This window comes from Drosophila tropicalis, unplaced genomic scaffold (assembly GCF_018151085.1).
Source record: "Drosophila tropicalis isolate 14030-0801.00 unplaced genomic scaffold, ASM1815108v1 contig_1187, whole genome shotgun sequence".
NCBI classification, from domain to species: Eukaryota; Metazoa; Arthropoda; class Insecta; order Diptera; family Drosophilidae; genus Drosophila; species Drosophila tropicalis.
In genome coordinates this window covers 1,909,982-1,932,503 of record NW_027172559.1, presented here as the reverse complement: position 1 = coordinate 1,932,503, position 22,522 = coordinate 1,909,982, and the positions used below count along the sequence as shown (strand labels likewise).

The window sequence follows — 22,522 nt, the reverse complement described above, 5'->3', positions numbered from 1 at the left end:
CACTAAAACGACTAAATCCGATAAAATACAAAAGATTACTACTAAAACTGTGCCTACATTATTTTAAGGATCCTTTTAAATCCAATTATCCTTATTTAGGGTTCCAAAGTAGTTTAGTTCCTGCTTTTGTGGTTAATCGTAGTTTTTTGGTTTAGTTTTCATACTGTTAGTTCAACATTTAATTGACTTGGAAAACGATCAAAACATCAAGCAGGTTCCCACACTTGATTCATGAAAGGTTCAAAAAAGTTACTTAAAAGGTCAATAAGTAATTTCTAGAATTATCTTTAATATTCAATACTTGTTATATTCCAAAAATATAATTTGAAGGATAACAAATCAAGTTAATCTTTCTCTAGCATCATAGCTTATTATGCCGAACTCTTGGATTTATATACCAAACAATTATCTGTTTCATATAAAAAGCCCAGTCTATCGTCTATAAAATATGTTGTAATAAATTTAAAGACACATTTATTTTTATTTTCAACTAATTCATTTTTTAAAATATTTATTTAATTAAATTTTTATTGAAACTCAATTTAGATGGATTCCTTTTGTACATCCATCATATCAGATTTAAATTTTTATTACTTACTCTCATCATTTGGTTAACTACATACAACTACGAAAAATATAATATGTAAATTTTTTTCATTCATATCATTTGTAAAATTGTATTTTCTTTTTACACATAGAGGACGTTCTATTTTCTGTCTTAAGCCTTAAAATCGAAACATAGGGGATAAATAAATAAGTAAAACACATACAAACCAAGAAAAAAATATACATAGCATAATTTTTACATGATTGAAATTTTCATTTCTGTTTTTTTGTCGCTTTTAAAAATTTAACAGAATTATTTTGTTGACAAAATAATAATGCAAATAAAATTCGTTAAATTAGGATTACAAATACAAAACAATGCATTTTAGCACAAATACTAAAGAACATAAAACATTATTTCGCGTTTCTACGTATCAATCTTTCTGCCTCTCGTTTTTTCTGTTCACTTGGGCGATCGGGCCTGATTGATCTTTTGTTTCTCCTCATCGGTGAATTCCAGGATACTTTCGATGGCCTGCAGATGACCTTGGGAGTTCTCTTTATCCGTTAGGAAATAGAAAATGGCGCTTTTAAGGAATTGTAGCGTGACTTCCGGATCAACATGAGTGCGATTCTTTTGGGCATCCAGCAAGCGGCGATAGATGGTCTATATAATAACAAGTTATAAATATATATACACATTGGAAAGCATAATTCGTGTATATGTATTGGGTTAATTGTGTACGAAAAAAGAGAGTGCAAGGGGTAAAACAAAAAAAGAGTAAAAAAAGTTATGGGGATTAACTAAACTTACTAAACAAAACGTGTGATTAGTTTATGGAAAAACAAATTAAATGGATGTATTTTATGTACAGAATCATTTGGGGGTGAACATTTAAATAATGCTTGAAATATGTAACATTGGGTATATATATATACATATATGTATGTAGATGTAAGGGCAAAAGTTTAATGGATTTACTTGGAATATAATGAACCACATGCTATATGTATGTATTAATGTACGTTTAATGTTGATTTTAGTAGGCAACGAAAATCGTTTGACACTAGCCTTTTGTTTAATATATATTAAAACAAAAACATACCTTGTACTTAGTATAAAACACTAAACAACAATATGTTTGTTTTCCAAATTAATCTTACCCCCTTTTGCCCACATCCCCAGATCGTACATAGAATGCATGAACAATGGCCATGATATGTATGTATATTCTTTCCAATGAAAGGGTTAATTATATTTATTCGATGATATAAATAAAAAAAAAAATTAAAAAAAGGATAACCAAATGTTCCATAGCCAATCAAAGTATAATTAAAACTAAAGCATTTGATTTTGTTGCTTTTTTTTTGTAAATAAACTTGGGTTAGGGGTTTTTTTTGTTTTGTTTTTGGATATTACAAACCTTACGCGCGCCAAGTACCCATAATGAAATCGCCTCCTTTGCAGTAAGGAGGGCATTATTACTGCCGCACTGCTCCCTCATTCTACAATCTGGTGCCTACAAAAATAGTTTTTGGTTTTTGCATTTTGTTTTTGCAATTGTTTTTGGTAATATAGACACAACAAAAAAAAAAAAATAGAAAATAGTTTGCCAAAAGTAAATTAAAGTATTTTAAATTAAAATTAAGTCCAACCTACATATTTAGGAAACACTACGAAAAAATCCATGCACTAATTTCGGTTTAATATTTTCTATAAGCATGCAAACTGTTTATTAAAATATACATATATTAGATATGATCCATATTATATTTTGGAACACTCAAGTTGGGGGAGCGAAAGTATATAGATTTATGTATAAGTGAAGTAGATTTATCTATAAGAGAAAGAAATGTTTCAATTTCATTGTCCCTACATTTGATTCATGTTTCAATGTCGGACCACTCTATCAATCGAATTATATATTCAGGCATTTGTGGGTAAATTTATTGGATATATTGGCAATACCAAGAAGAAGAACATGCCAAGAAATGATTCTGAATAAAACCTCAATTTACAATATAAATAGAAAGCATGATTTTTGCTGGATGAAGAAGCACTTAATATTCTAATTTGTGTAATCTATTAATGTTGGGCCAAAGGACGCTATGTCATGAAGGATTACACTAAATCTAAAAAAGTTCATGTATTTATTAGGTCTTTACTAACTTTATTATGAAAAAATTTCTTTACTTGATGATAAAAGCTGATCAAGTGAGTTAATGAACTAGTAAGTCAGTGAACAACTGAGTCACAAAGTGAATAAACGAGTGAGTCAGAAGAAACAAGTTTAGTGAACACTTTCTCTCACTCAATAAAAGCGAACAAATACTATATAGGTATGACAAAGTAGGGTCTTCCTTTCGGATACCGATTATAAACGATGATTCTAATATAAAATGAATTGAAAGAATAATACTAATACATTTGTATAAGTCTTGGAACTCTGGTAAGTCCAAAGTTAATTCTGGGCTTTCTGCTATTCTTCTATTCGATTAGCTACCGATTCGAACTCAATGCAACGAAATGGAATGAAACAAAACGTGTATATGGAAATTAAACGTTGCTTTTAATGTAGTTTTTTTTGTTTAATTGATTGCGTGGTAAGAAATGAATTAAGCAAAAAATGTTACTTAAAAGCTACATAAATAAAATATAAATTTTAATGGGCATTTCAATTAGTTGCAGCTTTTTCAGCCAGATAAAGGAGCCAAATTGAAAATACCATAGACAAAAACGAATGTGTGAATGTAAATGTGTGTATATGGTGTATGGATCGTTGGTGTCGCTGTCCTCACGATGCAACAAAATGCAACACACAAAACAAAATCGAAAATAGTATGAGAAATATATTGAAGAATCTTACGCGTATGTTCTCCAATTCATCCTGAGTGCTCTGAAGCTGTTGCAGAAGTTCATTGATCGACACCTTGCTATCCGGTTGACGTTGCGCTAATTCCAAAGCCTGCAAAATGGGAACAATGGAATGAAGAATATTTTTCTTTTTGGGGGAAAGCGACAAAAACTGTACCTGATCGGCTCGGGCAATGCGCTCAGACTCCTGTCCCTGTTGATACATGTGCAAATACATTTTCTTTTGCTTATCCTCATGCTCGATTAGCTTTCGCTGCAGATCCTCCAATTGTTTCTCCAGCTCTCTTATACGTTGCTTGGCTTGCTCATAGTCGGGCACAATGTCCGAGTAACGTGTATTGCATTCGGCTAGCTTTTGGAGCAAAGCTTCAACTTTATCATTGTGGGAACGCTTCAATTCACTGGTGGCTCCATCTTGGGTACGTATCAGCTCCTCAATTCGCCGCTCATACATACGTATGAGCTCTTGACGCTGCAGTTCATAGTTCTCCAAGTTGCTAACAGCATCGCCGCCTGCCTCAGCCTCAGCATCGACATCGGCTTCACCGTCTGGAGTGGATGCTCCACAAGCTTCACTCTGGGTTTGAGAATCCTTTGAGTGCACTGAGGACATGGTCAGATCCTCAAAATGTCCCGAATCGGCATAAGAGCTTTGCATCTCGGCTGACATTTGCAATTGCTGTTGCTGCTGTCGTGCCGAATGAAGAGGACTACACTTGGCATTCGCCTCATCGACCATATCGACAATGGGTGAAACATCCTGCGATGTTTTAAGTTCAGCTTCCCGTACAGTAACAGCATCCGAAGAGGCGGAACGTTCTTCTGGTGAGCTCAATGAGGCTTTAAACACACGCAGCTCGACAACTTCTCGAGTGAGGCGCAACAGTTCGGAATCCTTTTGCTCCAGATCCTGTCGTGCTACGCAGAGTAACTCCTTGAGGCGACGTATCTGTCGCTGGGCACGTTGCGTAGGCGTCAAATAGTCAGGACCCACCTGCCCGGCATAGTTGGAACAGTGTACAACATACTTCATTTTTCTACCACTGAATGTTGTGCCATTTCTACACAAGATTGAGACATGATTATTGAGAGATCCGCCATAAACTTAAGATCGCAGTACTCACCTGGCAACATAGGGATGCTCACAAGACATGGTCGAACGACCCGAAGTAGTTGTTACAAATGAATACATGGAATCTAAATCATCATCCAGATAGGTGCTAGGTGAATCTGGAGTCACTGGCGGTGTCTTAGGTGAGATTTTCGCTTCATGCAGTGTGGACAATTTCTTCGGGGGCGTCGCCTTGATACAATGACCCTGCCGGATGCAATTGTGTGGTGGCGTGCTATTCGCCGTGGTAGTAGCCGCAACTGCTGCCTCGTTCGTCGTCGTCGTCGTCGTGGTCTCACCGCCGTTCAACTTCAGAGACTGCAAATAATTCGATAGACAAGAAACATCGATTAGCAAAAATCTTTCTAATTTCTTTGCTTTCCCTGCGGTTTTTAGTGTCTCTATTTCCCTAACACGCTCTTCCCAGTCTTCAGTTTTTTCTTTCTCCTCTCCTAATCACTCAATCACTGTATTGCGTGAATACCACGCTGCTCAGTCGTGCATAGTTTGCAAAATTTACACAACATGGCGTGAAATAAGGCGTAGAAAAGGGAGTAAGGAAAGCAAAGGGGAACTGGAAGACCAAGTCCAATCCAAGATTCAATCCGTAACGCCCCAAAACCAATTTGTTGCCTTACATTTTACAAATCAGTTTTGTGAATGTTAACGGCGTTTACTTTCCATCTCTCTTGGCTAGCAAGCATTTTTGTGGTCAATTAACTGCTCATTAGCTAGCTGACTATGGGATTTTGAACTTTTATCTAGTCTAATGTGCCCTAGGCCAAAATGAAACCAATTTTGCAGCTAACCCACTGACAGAGTTTTCTTTTGAAGGCAGGGGCTTACCAAACGGAACAATGAGCGAGTACTTAAGTGTGCCATTATGTCTGCATTGGTCCTAAATGTCCATACAACGTAAAGTACAAATGTTGAAAATGTCAAAAAATATAATTGTTGTAATTGGAAAGTGTTCCTAGATCGATATACGAATTGAGACAGTTATCTAAATGAACATTATTTCTAGAAAAAAATAATGGGAGACTTGGGAGTTGTAACAGAAATTTAAAATAAATCAGCCTTATAAAGAAGAGAATTGAAATGTGGTGGTTGCTATGAAAATAGAAGTCGAAACACGCATTATAGACATACTAGACTAGGGTTACCACTATACTTCTACCTAATAGGTCGTAAATCTGCCCTAATCGTGAGTAACCATTTGTGACTCAAGATATAGTTGAAAAAAGCCATTTATGTAGAATATTGCGTGAAAATACTTCAGAATGTAATTTTAAACAAAACAAATTTTTGCTCTATTCAGATATAGAAAGTGGAATAGAACGTTGGTAAAATCCACATCATTTAAATAAGTCATTAATAGCCAGATGAACCCGTTTCTGTGGTAAGATAGTAGTGACAATTTAAGTTTTAAACTCTCTTTGTCTAACTAGTCTGTTTTGTCTTCATTGCCCACAACATATAAAACGTTCCTCTAATGAAATGATTCGATTATTAATCCAAAGTTCCTTTCAAGGTCTTAACCAATATCAGGCGAAATTTCATTAATTCACCTAAAAATGAAGCTCAAAAGTAGCTCTTCCGCCTTTAAGTAAGTCCCGTCCCATTAAAAAAAAATTGTTTTAAAAATACTTAAACAAAAGGATATATGATCAATTTTTCCATACTTTTCTCTATTGATTTGTTACTGTTTTAATGTTTATATAACAATTTTAAAATAAAACTGTTTGAAAAGAAACCTAAAACAGAAAACTAATGATTGAGTGCGGACATGTAAGTAAATTGACGTCAATCTATTGGCCACACTGAATGTGCATTGATTTGGCTCTGTCCCACTTCTTGGCAGTAAGTCATTGACCAACAACAATTGTTTTTCCCTCCACTGTTGTCAACACACAAACCATTTCCATTTGACTAACAAACAAAAGCCCTTTACTGTGGCTACTTTGCAGCACATGGCTCAAACCCATATCCATTTATAGCTACATACATACATACTATATATTTCATAATCATTAATGAGTCTTTTGCTCTATATATATGTACATTCATAGTTGGTAATTGGGTAATATAAAATTCTAGTTCTGGGAAATGGTTCTTCATGGTTAAGCAATTATACACCAGTATATGATATTAACGCACAAGCAAAAGCCTCTCTCTGGGCATGTAAACTTGGCTAACACGGCGTAGACTTGGCTTAAGTCAAGTACGTTGTTACGCACTTGAAATGCAAATTAAACTTGGAGGCTTACTACTTAATATCAATTTCAAAATTCAACAATAGTCACGTCTAGATGGCAATTAAGCCAAAGACTAGAGAAAAATCGATGGCTTAGAGTGTGGAAAGCCACGTGTATGCAGCTAGCAGGCAGGTGAGTCAAATGGACAATATAGCCCAATTGGCTGAATGCCAATTTTACGTCATAAAAACATACATACATACATATGTACATATATAGATTCCTATTTTATTTTGCCAACTATTTTTTGTTCCATTTTAGCCAGTTTTATTTATGTTTTAGTTTTTTGTTATTGTTTTTGCTTTCCTGCGTCACGTGTTGACAATAAGTCTGAGTTGCAAGGAAGATTGTCATCTTTTGGCTACCTTTTGTGTGGAATTTATTTTACTTTTTCAAGGTTGGCACTAGGAAACGTTTTATTGAAATCAAAGTAGGTAAATTTTCAGCCATATCTGGTCAGAGTTTATAAAGAAAATAATCCAAAAAGTCACCGTTTATCTAAACCTTTCACTTTGATTCATCATTGTGATATATTAACTTTAACCAATTGAGCTATAATTATCATTATAATTATACACATATCTGAATAATAAAACTTCAAGCATAAGAGAAAAACTTAACCGAATTATTGTCTATAAAATTTTTAAAATTCTTTACTCTAATTGAAGTGGTTTTTATAAGATTAACAGCTTAAACTATATACTAATACTTTGGTTATGTACTAATGAGAATCTAATAAAATTTTGGCCCATACTTTTTATGCAAAATTTAGAAAAATTTTTGGGACCTGGATTGACTTTTAATTTTTTTGATATTTATTTTATACTTTAGAGTGCTTATTTAATAGAGAATTTTTTAAGTACTGAATTTTTGCGCGATAAAAAAAGTATTTAATTATATTATGTCAAAAGTTTTTTTGTGTCCTTAACAAATGTATATAATACTCTTGGTTCGGGACACTTTTACTTCTGAAACCACTAAATGATGTCTTTCATTTAAATTCTTCTTTTAGAAGTTCTTTCTAGCTTACGAAACACTTTTTTTGTGCTTTGAGGGGGAAAATAATTGAAGTATATATATTTATATAAAACATTATATAATCGCTATTCAAATAAAAAAAAAAATCCAAACTTTTCTATCACTTTATTTCTCGTTCCATGAATAATCGACAAAATGCATTTATTTTTCACCTTTTTATGTGCCATAATTAAATAATTATATCGGCTCTGGGCTATTATAAAAATCAATAACAATTATTAATTTATTATGGGAAAAACATTGAGGCCAACGAACCAAATGCCGCACTTGGCCCCGTGTAAATTGAAAAACTTAAATATAGAGTGCAGAACCTTTCACCTATATAATTACCATTTATAAGCCACCATTTTGGCCCCCAAAAAGCATTTCGTCCCCCGTTGCCCGTCGACCGTTGCCCGTCTCACTATTGTTTCAATGCCTTTTTAACTAGTTTAACCGAAGCAATAAACTCTGCTAACGTTTTTAGAAGCAATATTGTTTAAACAATAAGAAGAGCAAACAGAAAAAACAACAACAAAGCACAACAACAATTGCTAAACGCGCGAATCCGACAAAAAAATCTTGTTCACGCTTTCAGTTGGAGCATAAAAAATCAACTGAAACGCAAATCATTTGGCTAAGAGCGAACACAAAACCAGGCGAAAGAAGATACCGAAATAAAAAGGAAAACATAAAAGAAGAAGCTAAAGTAACAACAATTACAACCCTCGGAGAAAAAAGAAAAGAGAAATAGAGAGGGAGAGTGAGCAAACAGAAAATGAGCATGGGAAATGGTGGGTGTGAGATTGTTTGGCATTGGGGATGATTTTTCATATTTGCGCACTTGCATTTCCTTGACGAACAGCTGTTTGTCCCCCCCAAAAAAAAAAAAAAACGAGAAACGAAACGGAAATGAAACCAGCCTGCCCGGTTAGAAAGTTGCCACAAAATTTCTGAGTAAACCAAGTGACTCTTAAACTGCACATCATTTGCATTATGCTCAGAATTATGTGTGAAAGATGACTCTTAAAAAAAAAAAAAAAACATGAAATGCAGTTTTTGCATATGGGAAAATGGGTCTTCATTTAACCTCACATTGTACTTAAAATTTATATAAGCTTAACAATTAATCAACATTTTCCCTTTCCTTACACTTGTAAGAGGTTTGCATATAATTGGCGAAGCAGTAAACCCCACGGAAATTGTTTTATAAACAATGAAAAAAGTAAATTTTCTTCTTTTTTGGGTTTGGCCCAATCTCTTTCATAATATAATATTAAACATTTAAAAGTTAGAAAGACTCAAATCATCTAATAGAGAATTGAGGCTCTTTAAGAGATTCTTTACTTTGCTATGACTATCAAATTTAATTTAAAAAATTATCTAAATTTATACATATATGGTTATTATATTTATAACTATTTGGAATGTATCAAATCTTGGATTTTAATTTTTTTTCACAGGAAAATTTATTAATATATAAATGAGTAGTGAATCTAGAGCTTATTTATTTAAAAAAAAAAAAAAAACTAATAAATTCTCTTAAATTTTAATAATTAAAACCTTGTTTTTCTAATAGTAATGCTTTGGCAATTCAATTGCCTTATTGGAAATACTAATGTAAAACTAAATCGAAAAGAATATACATAAGAAACTTTTAAACTTTTTCGGTTTAAATAAATAATAATTTTAAATAAAATAAATGAAAAATATTAAGCCTTAAGCATTAAGTACACAAAAGTAAAATGCTCATGGTTAACTAAAAATATTTTAAAAGTTGCAATTACTAAACTATTTATTCATAAAATGGTCTAACAATAAGCGAAGCTTTCAAACTGTATGGCCTCTCAAACTGTAAGCCGCTGTTATATGTAAACTGTAAAGCTTGTAAGTTGCATTAACTGAAAAACTGTTGTAATGATGATGTAAAATATACATTTAATGAAAATATATTTTATAGCTGTGTCGTGTTGGAAAAGATTCCCAGCTTTGGATCATGTTTAATTATAATTATTATTATAATCAAATTTATGAATAACTTGTTAGAAGTCTTTTTGAAATTAAAATTCAATGCTATGAGAAATGCCAATCATCTAAAATTGTTGCTAAATCTACTAAGTCAATAATTTATGCTTGAAGCTTGTAAATTAAGAATTGAAATACGCTTAGCCAATATAATTTTTTACTAAATATTTGTATAATAGGAGAATAATACATGTTTTTTCAAAACCCAAAGGTACTAAACTAATACTAATTAGGATTCGAAAACTTCTAGTTCTAGATAGTTAAACATTATTTTTTCATGGGGAACATTGGAACCATAAAAATTAAGGTTTGATGTAACTTTCAATGTAAATTAAGATATAATATTAATGTTTTCTGTTTTCCTAATACACAGGATACAGGAACAGTAATTGAAAGTCTTCCACTTTCCAGGATCCTTTTTGTGCCCCAAAAACTATTCAAAGTCTCTTAATCTAACCCGCTATATGGTTATACATATAAGAAGAATGTACGATGAGAATTTTAGGTATGTCAAATTAAAAACACCAACAAATTATTAAGTAGACACATATGCAAATTTTTATTGACACACTTTTTGCAACCCTAACAAGGCAAAACTTCATTTATCCTGCCACCCCCGTGGCGTCTGTGTGTGTCTTTGTGTCTGACCCACGCAGTTTCGTAATACGGCATAGTAGTCCTCGACCCGCCCCCCGGGCCCACTCTACACGTGTATCTACCGCCCTTTAGTGAGTTACATAGGTCAGCAGCGTCAAAGCAAAAATCAATATGGCCCAAAACACCGCCCCCATAACTTACCATATTACGCGACTTGGAGGTGTTTATAGTTGCTGGATTTCCATCCAGTTGGTTGTCCGTTGATTTGGACAATTCCTTTTGATTTGGCGTTAGGGGTGTGGGGCATAATGCCTTAGGTGCATCTTTCACTTCCGGTTTTGTGGGGGAGGAGGACGCCGTTTTGTGGCCTAAATTGCTCCAACTACGGTTACGCGTCAAGTGGTTAAGGGAACCAGCAGAACTCGAGGATCCAGATGTTGTTGACGATGATGGCTTGGTGAGCTTGGCGCGCGTACTAAAACCATTCTCGCTGCCGGTTGAGCCATTAAGTTGTTGTTCCTGTGTTTGGTTCTCGCGCAAACGCATTGAGGCGGAACGCTGGAATGGAACAACTTCCGCCTGTGGTATGCGTGTGGGTGGCAATGGTAACACCTCCTCCTTTATCAATGACGTCTCCTTCGATAACGACGTCATCTGCATATGTGAAAGTAAATAAAAAAAAAAACATGTTGTTTAGAAATCAAAGTAATATGCAAATTGCAAAAAAAAAAGAAATAATTAAAATATTTCCAATGCACTTTCGAAATGGAAAAAGAAAAAAAATTGAAAAATTGAACAGTTTCATAATTGAATGCTCGATTTAAACGTCTTAATTATCTGTAAGCCCGCTTGCAGATAATTAAAACTTTCTTCAAGCAACAATTAGCGATTAACTTTAGCCACCGCCTGACTTCGGTTTACTTCCAATGCATTGTGCACTGGGCAAACCAATGAAAAGTGAAATTAAATCAGTTTCCATCATCATCATCATCATCATTATTATGATTAGTCATCATTATCATTAAGAAGACATGCAACCACGGGATAATTATGAAATTTGTTTTCGAGATCATTTTCGATTGTCTTGTATTGTATTTCGTGTGTGTGAGTGTGTGTGGCAGATCTTTCAAGTCTTTGTCCCCGTTCTACTTGCAGTCTCGTACTTTTCAACCTTAAGTCTAATTATGCGGTTAAACAGACACAAAAACATTTGACACTTTATATGCAGAAATTGTGCAAGCATTCGATGTAAATGATACTCGACTTGGAATTTTCAGCTACCTAATATGTGAAATTTTGTGATTCACAGCAATAAGAATTAAATTCCTGAAATTCCTCCTGAAGGCACATATCTGACTGTCTATTGCATACTTTAGGGGGAAATACTTCATTTTACTATCTAAAACAGGGTGAAGTACGTAAAATTGTATTCAGTTCGTTAAATATGATTGATTTGTAATCTCACATGTCTAGTGACCGATCTTGGTCCGTGATATGGGGAAATTTGCACCTGAAAGTAAGCAATTAACAGTTCTACAGCTCGCTGTTCTGATGTGTATATAGAAATTTATGAATATATTCCTCCAAGCACCTATTCACATGAAAATGAATAAATTTGTTAACAAAATGAATACTTTTACAAACTGTTACATGCTTTAAGGGGCAGAGTTACTCCTTTTGTTGAGAGTTGAGTTGAGTTGAGAATTTTTGAAAAAGAAAAGAAAGAAAGAAAACCAAAAAATGATAATCTAGGAATGTTGTATTATCTTCTTAAACGGCATTAGCTAACACACTCAATTTTAAAATCTGAATATATATTCATAAAAAGATAGAAGATATATATAGGTATCTATGTATGTATGTGCCATATCTAGAAATAAATTTAATAACTCAACAACTTATTGCGATAAAAATAGAAATTCTAAAGCTCATTATTACGACTTCAATCACCAACTTTGATATTCTATCAGTTCTATTACATTAACAATTAAAATAGCTTATACTTATATATATGTATGACAAATAGTTCATATCGTATCTGAATAAAATAGATATAAAATAGAATAAAATAAGACCCAAAATAAAAACAAGTTAGCTAAACAATTAAATATTCTTAGAGTAAGTTTTATAAAAGAAAGACTACACTCATACATATATGATATATACAGGGTGAATAATTTTTGCATAAAACTAGATGAAAAAAGTGGTTTCAAAGTTGTCGAAGTTGTCCATTTAGAGACATTTCGCTGTATCAGAAAGCGCTTTCAAACCTTTTGACTTTTTATGTATTAGATTTGGAATTTCTCACTTTCTTAAGTTCATTCATTTTCGAATCAAACATCTTCAAATCAAACTAAGATCAATTCAACGGTTGCCAATGCAAACTCCAACATCCAACCTCCAGCCACTTATGTAACTTATGTATATCCAAACGATCAGTATAATAAATAACTTTTAATAAAATATTTAAAAACAAGTCCAAGTATAATCATAATCTACGAGTGGGTTTAGCAGGGGCTAAATTTATAATTGAAATGACATTAATAACAAATTGTTTTCGCACTCGAAGTAGATATATCCCTCTCTCTCGCTTTGCCTTTTTATAGGGGTATCGCAAATGTCAGTACTAAATTTTTAATGTTTAGTTAAAACCCTTTTATTTGATGGAAATTAATTAATTGTGAGTCTATTTCTCATTACATTCATTCAGATGCCATTACGATCTCCGAAAACTTTTCCTTTTCACAAAAACCGAAAAAAACAAGAGCAATAAAAGGAAAATTATAAATAATTACGAAAAGCCCAAAATAATTGTTTCACTCTTCAGTTGATTTTGGACTTGGATGTCTGCATGATCTCTTTTCGGCTCCATCTTCTTCATGTTTGGGGCAATTAGAGTTTGAGCCACTATCATTTTGTTAACGTATTTCCGCTCATTTCATTTCGGCCAGGTCTCGTGTCTGTCTGTGTGTGTCTGGGGCGGGGGGAGGTGGTGTGTGGGCCATAAAAGGTCAATTTCACAGCTGAACAAACGTGTTTCAGTTTCAGTTTTTTTTTTTTTTGTTTTACTAACGCTTATTTTGGTTTTCAGTTAACAAATTGTTTGTTGTTTTGGCCACGTTTATCGCATGCCATTTAAAGAGATCGAAATGCCGGATCGAGACAAACTAAAAATTATCCCAAGACAAGGTCAATGATAGTCCCCATACGAAACGTGACGATATGTTATAATAATATTAAACGATTTGTCAGAGAGCTTTATATATAAATGTATAGGAAAACGTGACAACAATTTCTCCCGCCTATCTCTCTCTCTCTCTCTCTTGGCATTACCTAAATGTTAGTTCTCCGCCTATGCTTACTTATCAACAAAAACAAAAAGCAACAATAACAATAAACCAATTTGTTGTTTCAGTTCGCTGATAAGCACAAGCAAAATAATGGAAAAAGAAGAATTGACAATTTTTTTTTTTTTCCCTCGGTCTAAGCAAAAAGTTTTGCCACCTTTTAGATATATACCTTTACTTGCGATTTGCTTAAGTGTCTGTGTGTGTGTGTGTTATTAATAACAAATATATTTTAACAATTGCAACTTATACGTCAAGTTAACAAACAATACTAATTAATCAATAAACGTGTCTGTAGTAAAATTTTACAAAATAAACGAAACGCGCGTGGCGAACGACAAAATGCAACTGAAGGCAGAAAATGGAAAATGCTCTAATGTGAAAAACTATTGTCCAATGCGGGAAAATGTTAGAGCGAGAGTTGTTTACAAAGAGTGAAGAAGCGGTCGGTGGTTTAGTCTTTAACTAAGATGTTGCAATCAAATATTTTTGGCTTTTGGGAATGATCTGATTTGGCGACTCTCCCCATCCCAAAAATGTGAAAGGAAAAAGAAAAACTAATTTTTTTGTTTTCGCATTGTTATCTTAGCCAGGTTATTGCTGTCTTTTGCCAGCGACCTCATTATTGCTGGGGGCAATTTCCCATGGGCAACTGAAGATGGTAAATGAAAATTAAAGCTGCTCGCTCTACCGGAACGTGGTCTTCGCGTTGAAATGTAAAAGTTTTGCAATCAGAATGCATTAAGAACAACGAGAATCGAGTACTTTTTGAATAACAACATTTGCCGCCAACAATCGATAACTTGCAAATATCGTATATCGGAGCTAATAGGAATATAGAAAATTATTTTTTTTTAAATAACAGCATTCTTAGGAGTGCCAATTAATAATTTGGTAGGTAAATGTTTACTATTACTACTCGGGCCCAAAACGCGCTTAAACTACATAATTTTGGTATCAAACGAAAGAGAAAAATTGCACGAGCACGACATCAGCTGCGCCTTGGCGATTTATTTCGTAGTTTTTGAGTAATTAACAAAAGAAAATTAATATTTTTAGCGGGACTATAGCTAAAAGTAGCCTTTTCCGGCTAAAAAAAGCTGTTCAATTTTGAGATGGTGTTGCCAAATGCCGAATTTTGGATACTCGAATACGCGGGCATTTTGAATCTTTTGTTCGCACTATTCTCAACAAACGAAAATATTGTTGAGTTTACAATATTTCTTGATTTTATGGAACAAATATAGTTTAGAATACAATATTCGGCTGCCAGAGCAGCCAAATATTCCTCGACTTTAGAAATTAGATTAAAATATTTGGCTACCAGGGCAGTCAAACAGTGCGCCAAATAAAAAATAGCGTTTGACAACACCGAAATCTAGCTTTACCCGATTTTTCCACTTTTCAACACTGAAATCTCGAGTAGTAATAGTAAACATTTACCAATAATTTATTCACTGATAATAGTCAACTTTTTACTTACAGTAATTTGGCTTTAATTAATTATTTGGTTTGTTTGTTATGTTTTATCATGAACTAGTTCGAACCATTGCTAAGAGTCCGCTCATGAAGGTGAACGGGTTTTTTGCATTATCGTTAAACGGTCACACTGTACTATTACTTGCACTTTGCGAACGAACTGTCAAAACGTATCAGCTTTGTGTTTTTTGTTGTTGCTGCCGAACTGAAAAATTTCGAAAGAGTGACTAGAACTCTGTAATTTAAAGACTCGAGTATTGAACAAGTTTAGAGGTGAGTTGGACTAAATAACCCGTTGAGTGCTCTGCTAATGCATAACTTACCTGCATCGCCTTCAGCCCTTCCCGCATTATGGACCGATTGCTACGTCTAGGCGGCGCCTTGCCTCAAGCCGCTCCCCCCACAGACGCCCCCGTTGTGGATACCGCCGAACAGGTTTACATTTCCTCCTTGGCCCTACTGAAAATGCTGAAGCACGGTCGAGCCGGTGTACCCATGGAGGTGATGGGTCTGATGTTGGGCGAATTCGTGGACGATTACACTGTCCAGGTCATCGATGTCTTTGCCATGCCACAGACAGGAACAGGCGTCAGTGTGGAGGCTGTGGATCCGGTATTTCAAGCCAAGATGTTGGACATGCTAAAGCAGACAGGTCGACCCGAAATGGTTGTAGGCTGGTATCACTCTCATCCTGGTTTCGGATGCTGGTTATCCGGAGTGGATATCAATACTCAGCAATCATTTGAAGCTCTCTCCGAGAGGGCGGTAGCCGTTGTCGTCGATCCCATACAGTCAGTCAAGGGTAAGGTGGTGATCGACGCCTTCCGGTTAATCAATCCCAATATGCTGGTCCTGGGACAGGAGCCTCGTCAGACCACCTCGAATTTAGGCCATTTGCAAAAGCCTTCAGTGCAGGCTTTGATCCACGGTCTGAACCGCCACTATTACTCCATCAGCATCAACTATCGCAAAAATGAATTGGAGCAAAAGATGCTTCTGAATTTGCACAAAAAGTCCTGGAAGGATGGTCTCACACTCTCCGACTACAACGAACATTGTGCGATCAATGAGAACACAGTGGCCGAGATGCTCGACTTGGCCAAAAACTATAACAAATCGCTCGAGGATGAGGAGAAAATGACACCAGAGCAATTGGCTATCAAGAATGTGGGCAAACAGGATCCCAAGCGACATCTCGAGGAGAAGGTGGACAAAGTTATGCAGAATAATATTGTTCAATGCTTAGGCGCCATGTTGGATACCATAGTCTTTAAATGAGAAATAAATTTCTTGATTGCATTTGTATATCCTGTACCTCCCGATCCCGCAAATCATCTCCTTACCCATTCTTTAAGCTATTATCCCACATACGGAAGATAATAAAATACTTTTTATTTAAAAAATATTGGAAATACATATCCAAATTGCTAGTTCGAAGAAAATATTTCATTTAGAGTTAAATCAAAAAGTGATAAGTATAAATTATAAAAATTATATCATAAATTGAAACCTGGAATTGTTGAAAAGCCAAGAGACCCATTATAATAGGATAACGCCTTCAAATTATACATACATACATACATACATATGTATGTATGTTATCCATTTGAAATTGACATGGGTGACATCCCTTTTAGTTCAGAAAAACGCGCAATCTTTATGTAAATCCATTCGTCAGGGATGGATAAGTGGATAATTCTTACAATTCTGCCGGATCCAGGATCTGACCTCGTGGGAGGTGAAAATCGGTATCAGGTATCAAAATTTCAGCAGTGTTTGATGTAACCTTGGAATAAAATTTTATTCATTTCCTCTGACGAAAATGTTAATTCGGAAATCACTAAAAATTATAAAACAAGGGACAGACCCTTGATATTTGGAATTCCGGAAAGGGTAACCAAATATTTAGTCGCACCTTGGATTTAGATCCACCCCTATCTTACGCTAAAATACAGGGTGTGCCCATTTGATTATTGGTTACCCTGTTAATATGCATGTATGGAAAAGTTTTTATTATTATTACTTTTAAGCCTACGTATGTATGTACATATGTACATATTTATATTTATGTACATATGTATGTATGTACATATATTCATAGATGCAGATACTTAAGCAAGAGCACAGGGGGTGGTACACTTAAAACTACATAATGTAGAATTCCTCTCCCATAGCGACAGCTGTTCTGTGTCAATCTCTTTCTTTCTAGTAACTGCTCTTTTCACAAAAACAATAATATACATACATAAGAATGAATATACATACATTTGTATATACATACATACAGCATACGGATGTAAAAAACAAAAAGAAGCAGTTGTAAGAATCCTGTTTCGTGTCGTCGGAATACTCTATGTATGTATGTATAAAAAAACTCCTTTCCCAAAAGCGACATAAAATATGTATGTACATATGTATGTACATCCAATTTACAAAAACATTTTCTTTGGTTAAATATTACCAAATATGTATGTACATATGTATGTATGTATACATGTCTGTATATAACTGTACATCAAACAGAACCGCCAATTGTTGTTTTCTTCATCTTCGCACATTCATTCATAAGTAGTTTTATTCCCACCCCTCTCGTATTTATAGTTTTTATTTTCCCTCGAATTACTTTTTCTTTCGTTTGTTACTTTTTGGCAGGATTCTCCTTTGAGCACATCTTTCTGTCACGTACTCCATTTAGCAGCTGTCTGTTGACATATTTCGGCCTTTATGTTTTTAATCACCCCCTTATCACTACCACTGTATATTGACGTTTTTAAAGTTAAGACTCATTGACATTTTAAGTGTTAAATTAATCGTTTTTATTAAACATTTGGAAAAAGAATTGTAGATCTTTACTTATCTGCCTAAGTATAAGATATATGTATGCATGTATGTAAAATTAGCTTAAAATTAAGCGGCGGCGGCAGCGGCGGCGGTAAATGCCGTCTCTCTCCCACTTCCACTCTGTCTTCTCTCCCTCTCTGTCATCATCCGCTCCCGCTGCTTCGATTTGTCTGTCTTTGTTGTTGTTACCATTTTTCCAATTAAAGATGGCGGCCACTGCAGATGTCGATGACGAAGACGCAGAATTTAGGCGCGCTCACCGCGAATACGTCTGGCCAGCTGAATATCCTTAGGCATAATAGTGACTCGCTTGGCATGAATTGCGCACAAATTGGTATCCTCAAACAATCCTACCAAATAGGCCTCAGATGCTTCCTAAAACGAAAACAACAAAACGAAAAAAAATTCAATATAAAATTACATGATTTCATGAAATAGCTACCACCCCTCCCTCAGCCCACAAATTTTTCCCCGCCCACCAGGCAACACCAGTTCTCTTACCTGAAGAGCTCCGATGGCGGCAGACTGGAAACGCAAATCGGTCTTGAAATCTTGGGCAATTTCACGCACCAAACGCTGGAAGGGGAGTTTGCGAATCAGCAACTCGGTGGACTTCTGGTAACGACGAATCTCACGCAGAGCCACAGTTCCTGGGCGATAGCGATGAGGCTTCTTTACACCACCAGTGGATGGCGCACTTTTGCGAGCTGCTTTGGTGGCCAACTGTTTACGCGGGGCTTTGCCACCAGTCGATTTACGGGCAGTTTGCTTGGTACGAGCCATTTTTTAATCAATTTCACTAAACTTTTCACGAAGCGAGAAAATTCGAGCAGATTGCTTTTCCAGACAAACCGTACTGTACGAAAATATTTTGTTGAATGATAGTAAAATAGAGTGGCCAACTTGTCTATGTGTTAGTAAGACCTTGGCTTAGTTCCTAGAGCTGGAAAAACATCGATGTTTGGGACCATCGATGTTTTCAACGTCAAACATCGATGAAACATCGATGTTTCGATGTTTGCGCGGTATTTTTAAAATATACCAACAACAGTTAAAGCGATACTAAACAAAAACGATCCGACTAAGCAAGATTTGGGGTTATATTTTAATTATAAGCTAAAATTTAGTAAATAACAATTCATTCATTTAGGAACTTTTTTTATAACTAACTAAAATTAAAAGAAATACGTTCTTTTAAAGCTTTTACTTTTAATTTAAATTATTGCCATTCAAAAAAAAAAAAAAAAAAAACAAGGTTAAGGGATAATTTTTGAAATTTTTGTTTAAAAGCAAAAGTTTCTTTACGACACAAGATTTCCAAGAGCAACGTCTATCCGATATTATTTTTTCTGCCGTGCTAGATAGTAGTTTCGACTCGCAGGACGATGCAGGCACACATAGAAATTTGTTGGCCATTTTTTTAAAACTTTTGTAAAGAAGATAATACTAACTGTAAAGAATTTACTTCTACTTTCCAATTAAATTGCAAAATACAAAACAGAAAACTCGTACTTATATGCTTTTCCCTCGAAGAATTGTAAAAGAAAGAAAACATCGATAGTGCTGGCCAAACATCGATGTTTTATAAAAATACAAAACCATCGATGTATCGATAGTACCATCGATGTTTTTTCCAGCTCTACTTAGTGCTCAGGGTGACCGCGCCGGACCAAACTAAAAATACCAATTTGGTCTCAAAAATATACTATAAAATACTATGATTTCGCCTTAAAAAATTCAAATTTCGCCTTAATAAATTGATTACTTCGCCTTAAAAAATTAAAACTACGCCTTAAAAAATTGATTACTTCGCAGTGTCGATACTTTTGAAATTCGTAGGAATATCGACATATTTTTGGTTATATCGATAAGTAGAAAAAATGGTCACACTTTTCATCGATAGTGACGGTATGGTTTTTCTATCGATAGCTTAAATTGATATTGTCAAAATTTGTTGCTATGTATATAAAATTCAAATATATTAAAAATACGACATTTAACTTTACCCAAATGCGGTTGAACATCTGTCTGTCTGTTTTTCGTTTTTATTATTGACTTATTCGGTTGGTATTTGATTGTTAAGGTGTATTGCCATCTCTTTCCCGCCAATTTATAACTTTTTTTATAACGGTGCTTTCAATTCATAATATCAGTCTTGATCACTCAGTTCTCATTTTTTGTAAAATCTTAAAAATGGCCGATTTACCTTATGCCACATGTCCATACAATAAAAATCATCGCATCCTGGTATTACGTATGCCACAACACGTAATTAAATGTCAAAGGAGCTACATGGGACCACCATTGAAGATCTGCAAATACAATGCTACACATCGTGTCCTGGATATGGAGAAACATCTAAGCGAATGCCGGGAATTTAAAAATTTCATGGATGTTGAGTATTATTGTCGATCGTTTGAGTGCCGGAAACAAAAAACCTCATATGATGAATAAAAACAGAAAATAACATAATGGATTTGCAATCATTTTAATCATGATTAGGCTTACAGTTAAATAAACTCCAAATACATATTCTTATATGTATGTGTAAATGTGCTAATATTAATTGTTTTTTGATTTTCTTTTAGTTAGTTATTTGATATTTATATACAAACAAAGTCATAAGAACAGGCGAATTGTCTCGATCTAAATAAATGAGGATTTCGATTCATTTTAAGGCCGGATACGCCACAACTTAAATATACATACATACATATATAATTTACACGAACACTATGAATTGCAGGCACTTCAACCAGGAAAAAATGATTTGTACAATACAAAATACAAACAAAAGTTTTAAACACAGACACTTATGTATATACAGATCTAGTGCTTAAGCTCTATGGGATTAGAATAACGATTATACCATTTCAGAGTCAGTGTGATCCTCTGGATCAAGAAGCTTTCGCTTATCCTGAAAATCGGTTAGGGGACGTACTTTACCCAAATTAACGACAGGACTTTGTGTATACAAATAGATGGCATACGATACTACAGCTATGGCCAGTGCTGTATTCATATAGATGGGTATTGAGAATAGGAAATAGCATAGAATGGCCGTAAAAAGCAATTCCAAGGCGCTGGCAAATGTCTTTAGTATGGAATTCATGTACTTTAGAAAGAAACTCGTGACTATGCCAATAGCAGCATTATTGACAATAATAATTATCACACTAAATCGCATAATGCTTATCAAATGTGGCCCACTGAAGGCATCCAACAATTCACCGCGTATGAGAAGTATGACTGCATTGCAGACAATCGAATCCAAATACATGAAAACATTCTGAACGAAAATATTAACATCGGCTCCCTTATCCTTGAGCAGATATTCATTGTAGACGCCAGCCAGGCAAGAGAATATGGTTTGAGCCAATATAAACACAGCACTGAGACTGAAATCAAAGCCAGACATATTCTTGCCCCCTCCTGAGGGCTGATCATGATGTGTTCCATTTGCTTTAGACATTTGTATAGCTGCGGCTTCGCTATCATCATTGGCGTCGCTATAGAAGCTGCCAAAATTCACTTGTTTCAGCATGCAGCCAAATGTAAGCAGAATTAATGATAGCCACTGACGTTGGCTCAGATACTTCTTGAATATCATTTGAAAGAGAATACCAGTCACAACCACACGTAGCTGGAGTAGCAAATAATATGTGGTGGGATCGAAGGTTGCGAGATTCACAAAAGCAAGATTGTTGTAGAGGCAATAGAGAAAGGCTGGCACCATATAAAGGGCCAGTACTTGTCGGTCCTTTTGCACATCTCTCACCAACGAGCGGAGATTGTTTCTAAATAAAAATAAAAATGGTTATTTAGATTAGGGGATTCCTTTCTCTTCCTTCTTTACTTACTCCCTGCAATACAGACATATGGATACAATCAATTTGAAGACTTCCGTCAATAGCACGACTGTTACTGTATTATAGCTATAGGAGTTATTCGATTCCTGTGAGGCCGTCACAAAAATTCCTAGAATAAGATGGGAGTTTTAATTGATTGTTCTTAAGTGCAACTCTATGTTTTTGGCCACGTACCCTGCCCAATAAACAATGACATGTACAGCAAAAATATGATAAAAGTCAATTTTGTAGGAAACAATTCACGCCAATTAGTGCCAGACGAAGACATTGTTTCTTTTCTGTTTTTGCAGTCGTTCTGATAAACTTCCTATGCCGTTGGCAACTCTTCCGCTTGCTCGACCCGCAATCAGTTTAGCTTGTGTTTCTTATTATTTTGAATGTAGCAACAAGCGAAACTTAAAGTATTTCTAGTTTGGTGATAAACAAATATAACTAGAACAGCTGACCAGTTAAATAGGGTGCAACCTGCAAAATAACGGGTCACAAAACATACAGGGTAACTGCAAAATAAAAAACTTAGAGATGAGCACAAGTCGTGAATCAATTCTTCGAATTGATTT

At 34.8% G+C, this 22,522-nt stretch overlaps 5 protein-coding genes across 8 annotated transcripts; 2 read left to right on the top strand and 3 right to left on the bottom strand.

Annotated features, from left to right (window-relative positions):
* Window positions 1-573: 573 nt before the first annotated feature.
* qtc (quick-to-court) lies at window positions 574-14,103 on the bottom strand. Of its 4 annotated transcripts, XM_068290334.1 has the most exons (7): window positions 13,946-14,102; window positions 10,628-11,080; window positions 4,546-4,850; window positions 3,579-4,482; window positions 3,414-3,512; window positions 1,971-2,066; window positions 574-1,213 (listed from the first exon to the last, which is right to left on the bottom strand). In XM_068290334.1, exons 2-7 carry the CDS (start codon window positions 11,078-11,080, stop codon window positions 1,010-1,012), a joined length of 2,061 nt encoding a protein of 686 aa, XP_068146435.1. In that variant the 5' UTR covers window positions 13,946-14,102; the 3' UTR covers window positions 574-1,009. The 4 variants fall into 4 exon arrangements, with proteins under 4 accessions (XP_068146435.1, XP_068146444.1, XP_068146458.1 ...); XM_068290343.1 differs by lacking the exon at window positions 1,971-2,066 and having other exon boundaries at window positions 13,946-14,103; XM_068290357.1 differs by lacking the exons at window positions 10,628-11,080; window positions 13,946-14,102 and adding an exon at window positions 8,156-8,411.
* A 1,259-nt stretch (window positions 14,104-15,362) lies between these two features.
* Rpn11 (regulatory particle non-ATPase 11) lies at window positions 15,363-16,655 on the top strand. The gene is made up of 2 exons (XM_068288324.1): window positions 15,363-15,525; window positions 15,591-16,655. The coding sequence occupies exon 2, from the start codon at window positions 15,604-15,606 to the stop codon at window positions 16,528-16,530; it is 927 nt and encodes a 308-aa protein (XP_068144425.1). The 5' UTR covers window positions 15,363-15,525; window positions 15,591-15,603; the 3' UTR covers window positions 16,531-16,655.
* A 1,389-nt stretch (window positions 16,656-18,044) lies between these two features.
* His3.3A (Histone H3.3A) lies at window positions 18,045-18,987 on the bottom strand. Its single transcript, XM_068287597.1, has 2 exons — window positions 18,595-18,987; window positions 18,045-18,468 (listed from the first exon to the last, which is right to left on the bottom strand). Exons 1-2 carry the CDS (start codon window positions 18,874-18,876, stop codon window positions 18,340-18,342), a joined length of 411 nt encoding a protein of 136 aa, XP_068143698.1. The 5' UTR covers window positions 18,877-18,987; the 3' UTR covers window positions 18,045-18,339.
* Window positions 18,988-20,137: 1,150 nt separating this feature from the next.
* LOC137575895 (gametocyte-specific factor 1) lies at window positions 20,138-20,659 on the top strand. Its single transcript, XM_068288665.1, has 2 exons — window positions 20,138-20,156; window positions 20,247-20,659. Exon 2 carries the CDS (start codon window positions 20,287-20,289, stop codon window positions 20,545-20,547), a length of 261 nt encoding a protein of 86 aa, XP_068144766.1. The 5' UTR covers window positions 20,138-20,156; window positions 20,247-20,286; the 3' UTR covers window positions 20,548-20,659.
* senju (UDP-galactose transporter senju) lies at window positions 20,566-22,432 on the bottom strand. Its single transcript, XM_068288654.1, has 3 exons — window positions 22,137-22,432; window positions 21,954-22,071; window positions 20,566-21,890 (listed from the first exon to the last, which is right to left on the bottom strand). Exons 1-3 carry the CDS (start codon window positions 22,228-22,230, stop codon window positions 20,957-20,959), a joined length of 1,146 nt encoding a protein of 381 aa, XP_068144755.1. The 5' UTR covers window positions 22,231-22,432; the 3' UTR covers window positions 20,566-20,956.
* Window positions 22,433-22,522: the final 90 nt, after the last annotated feature.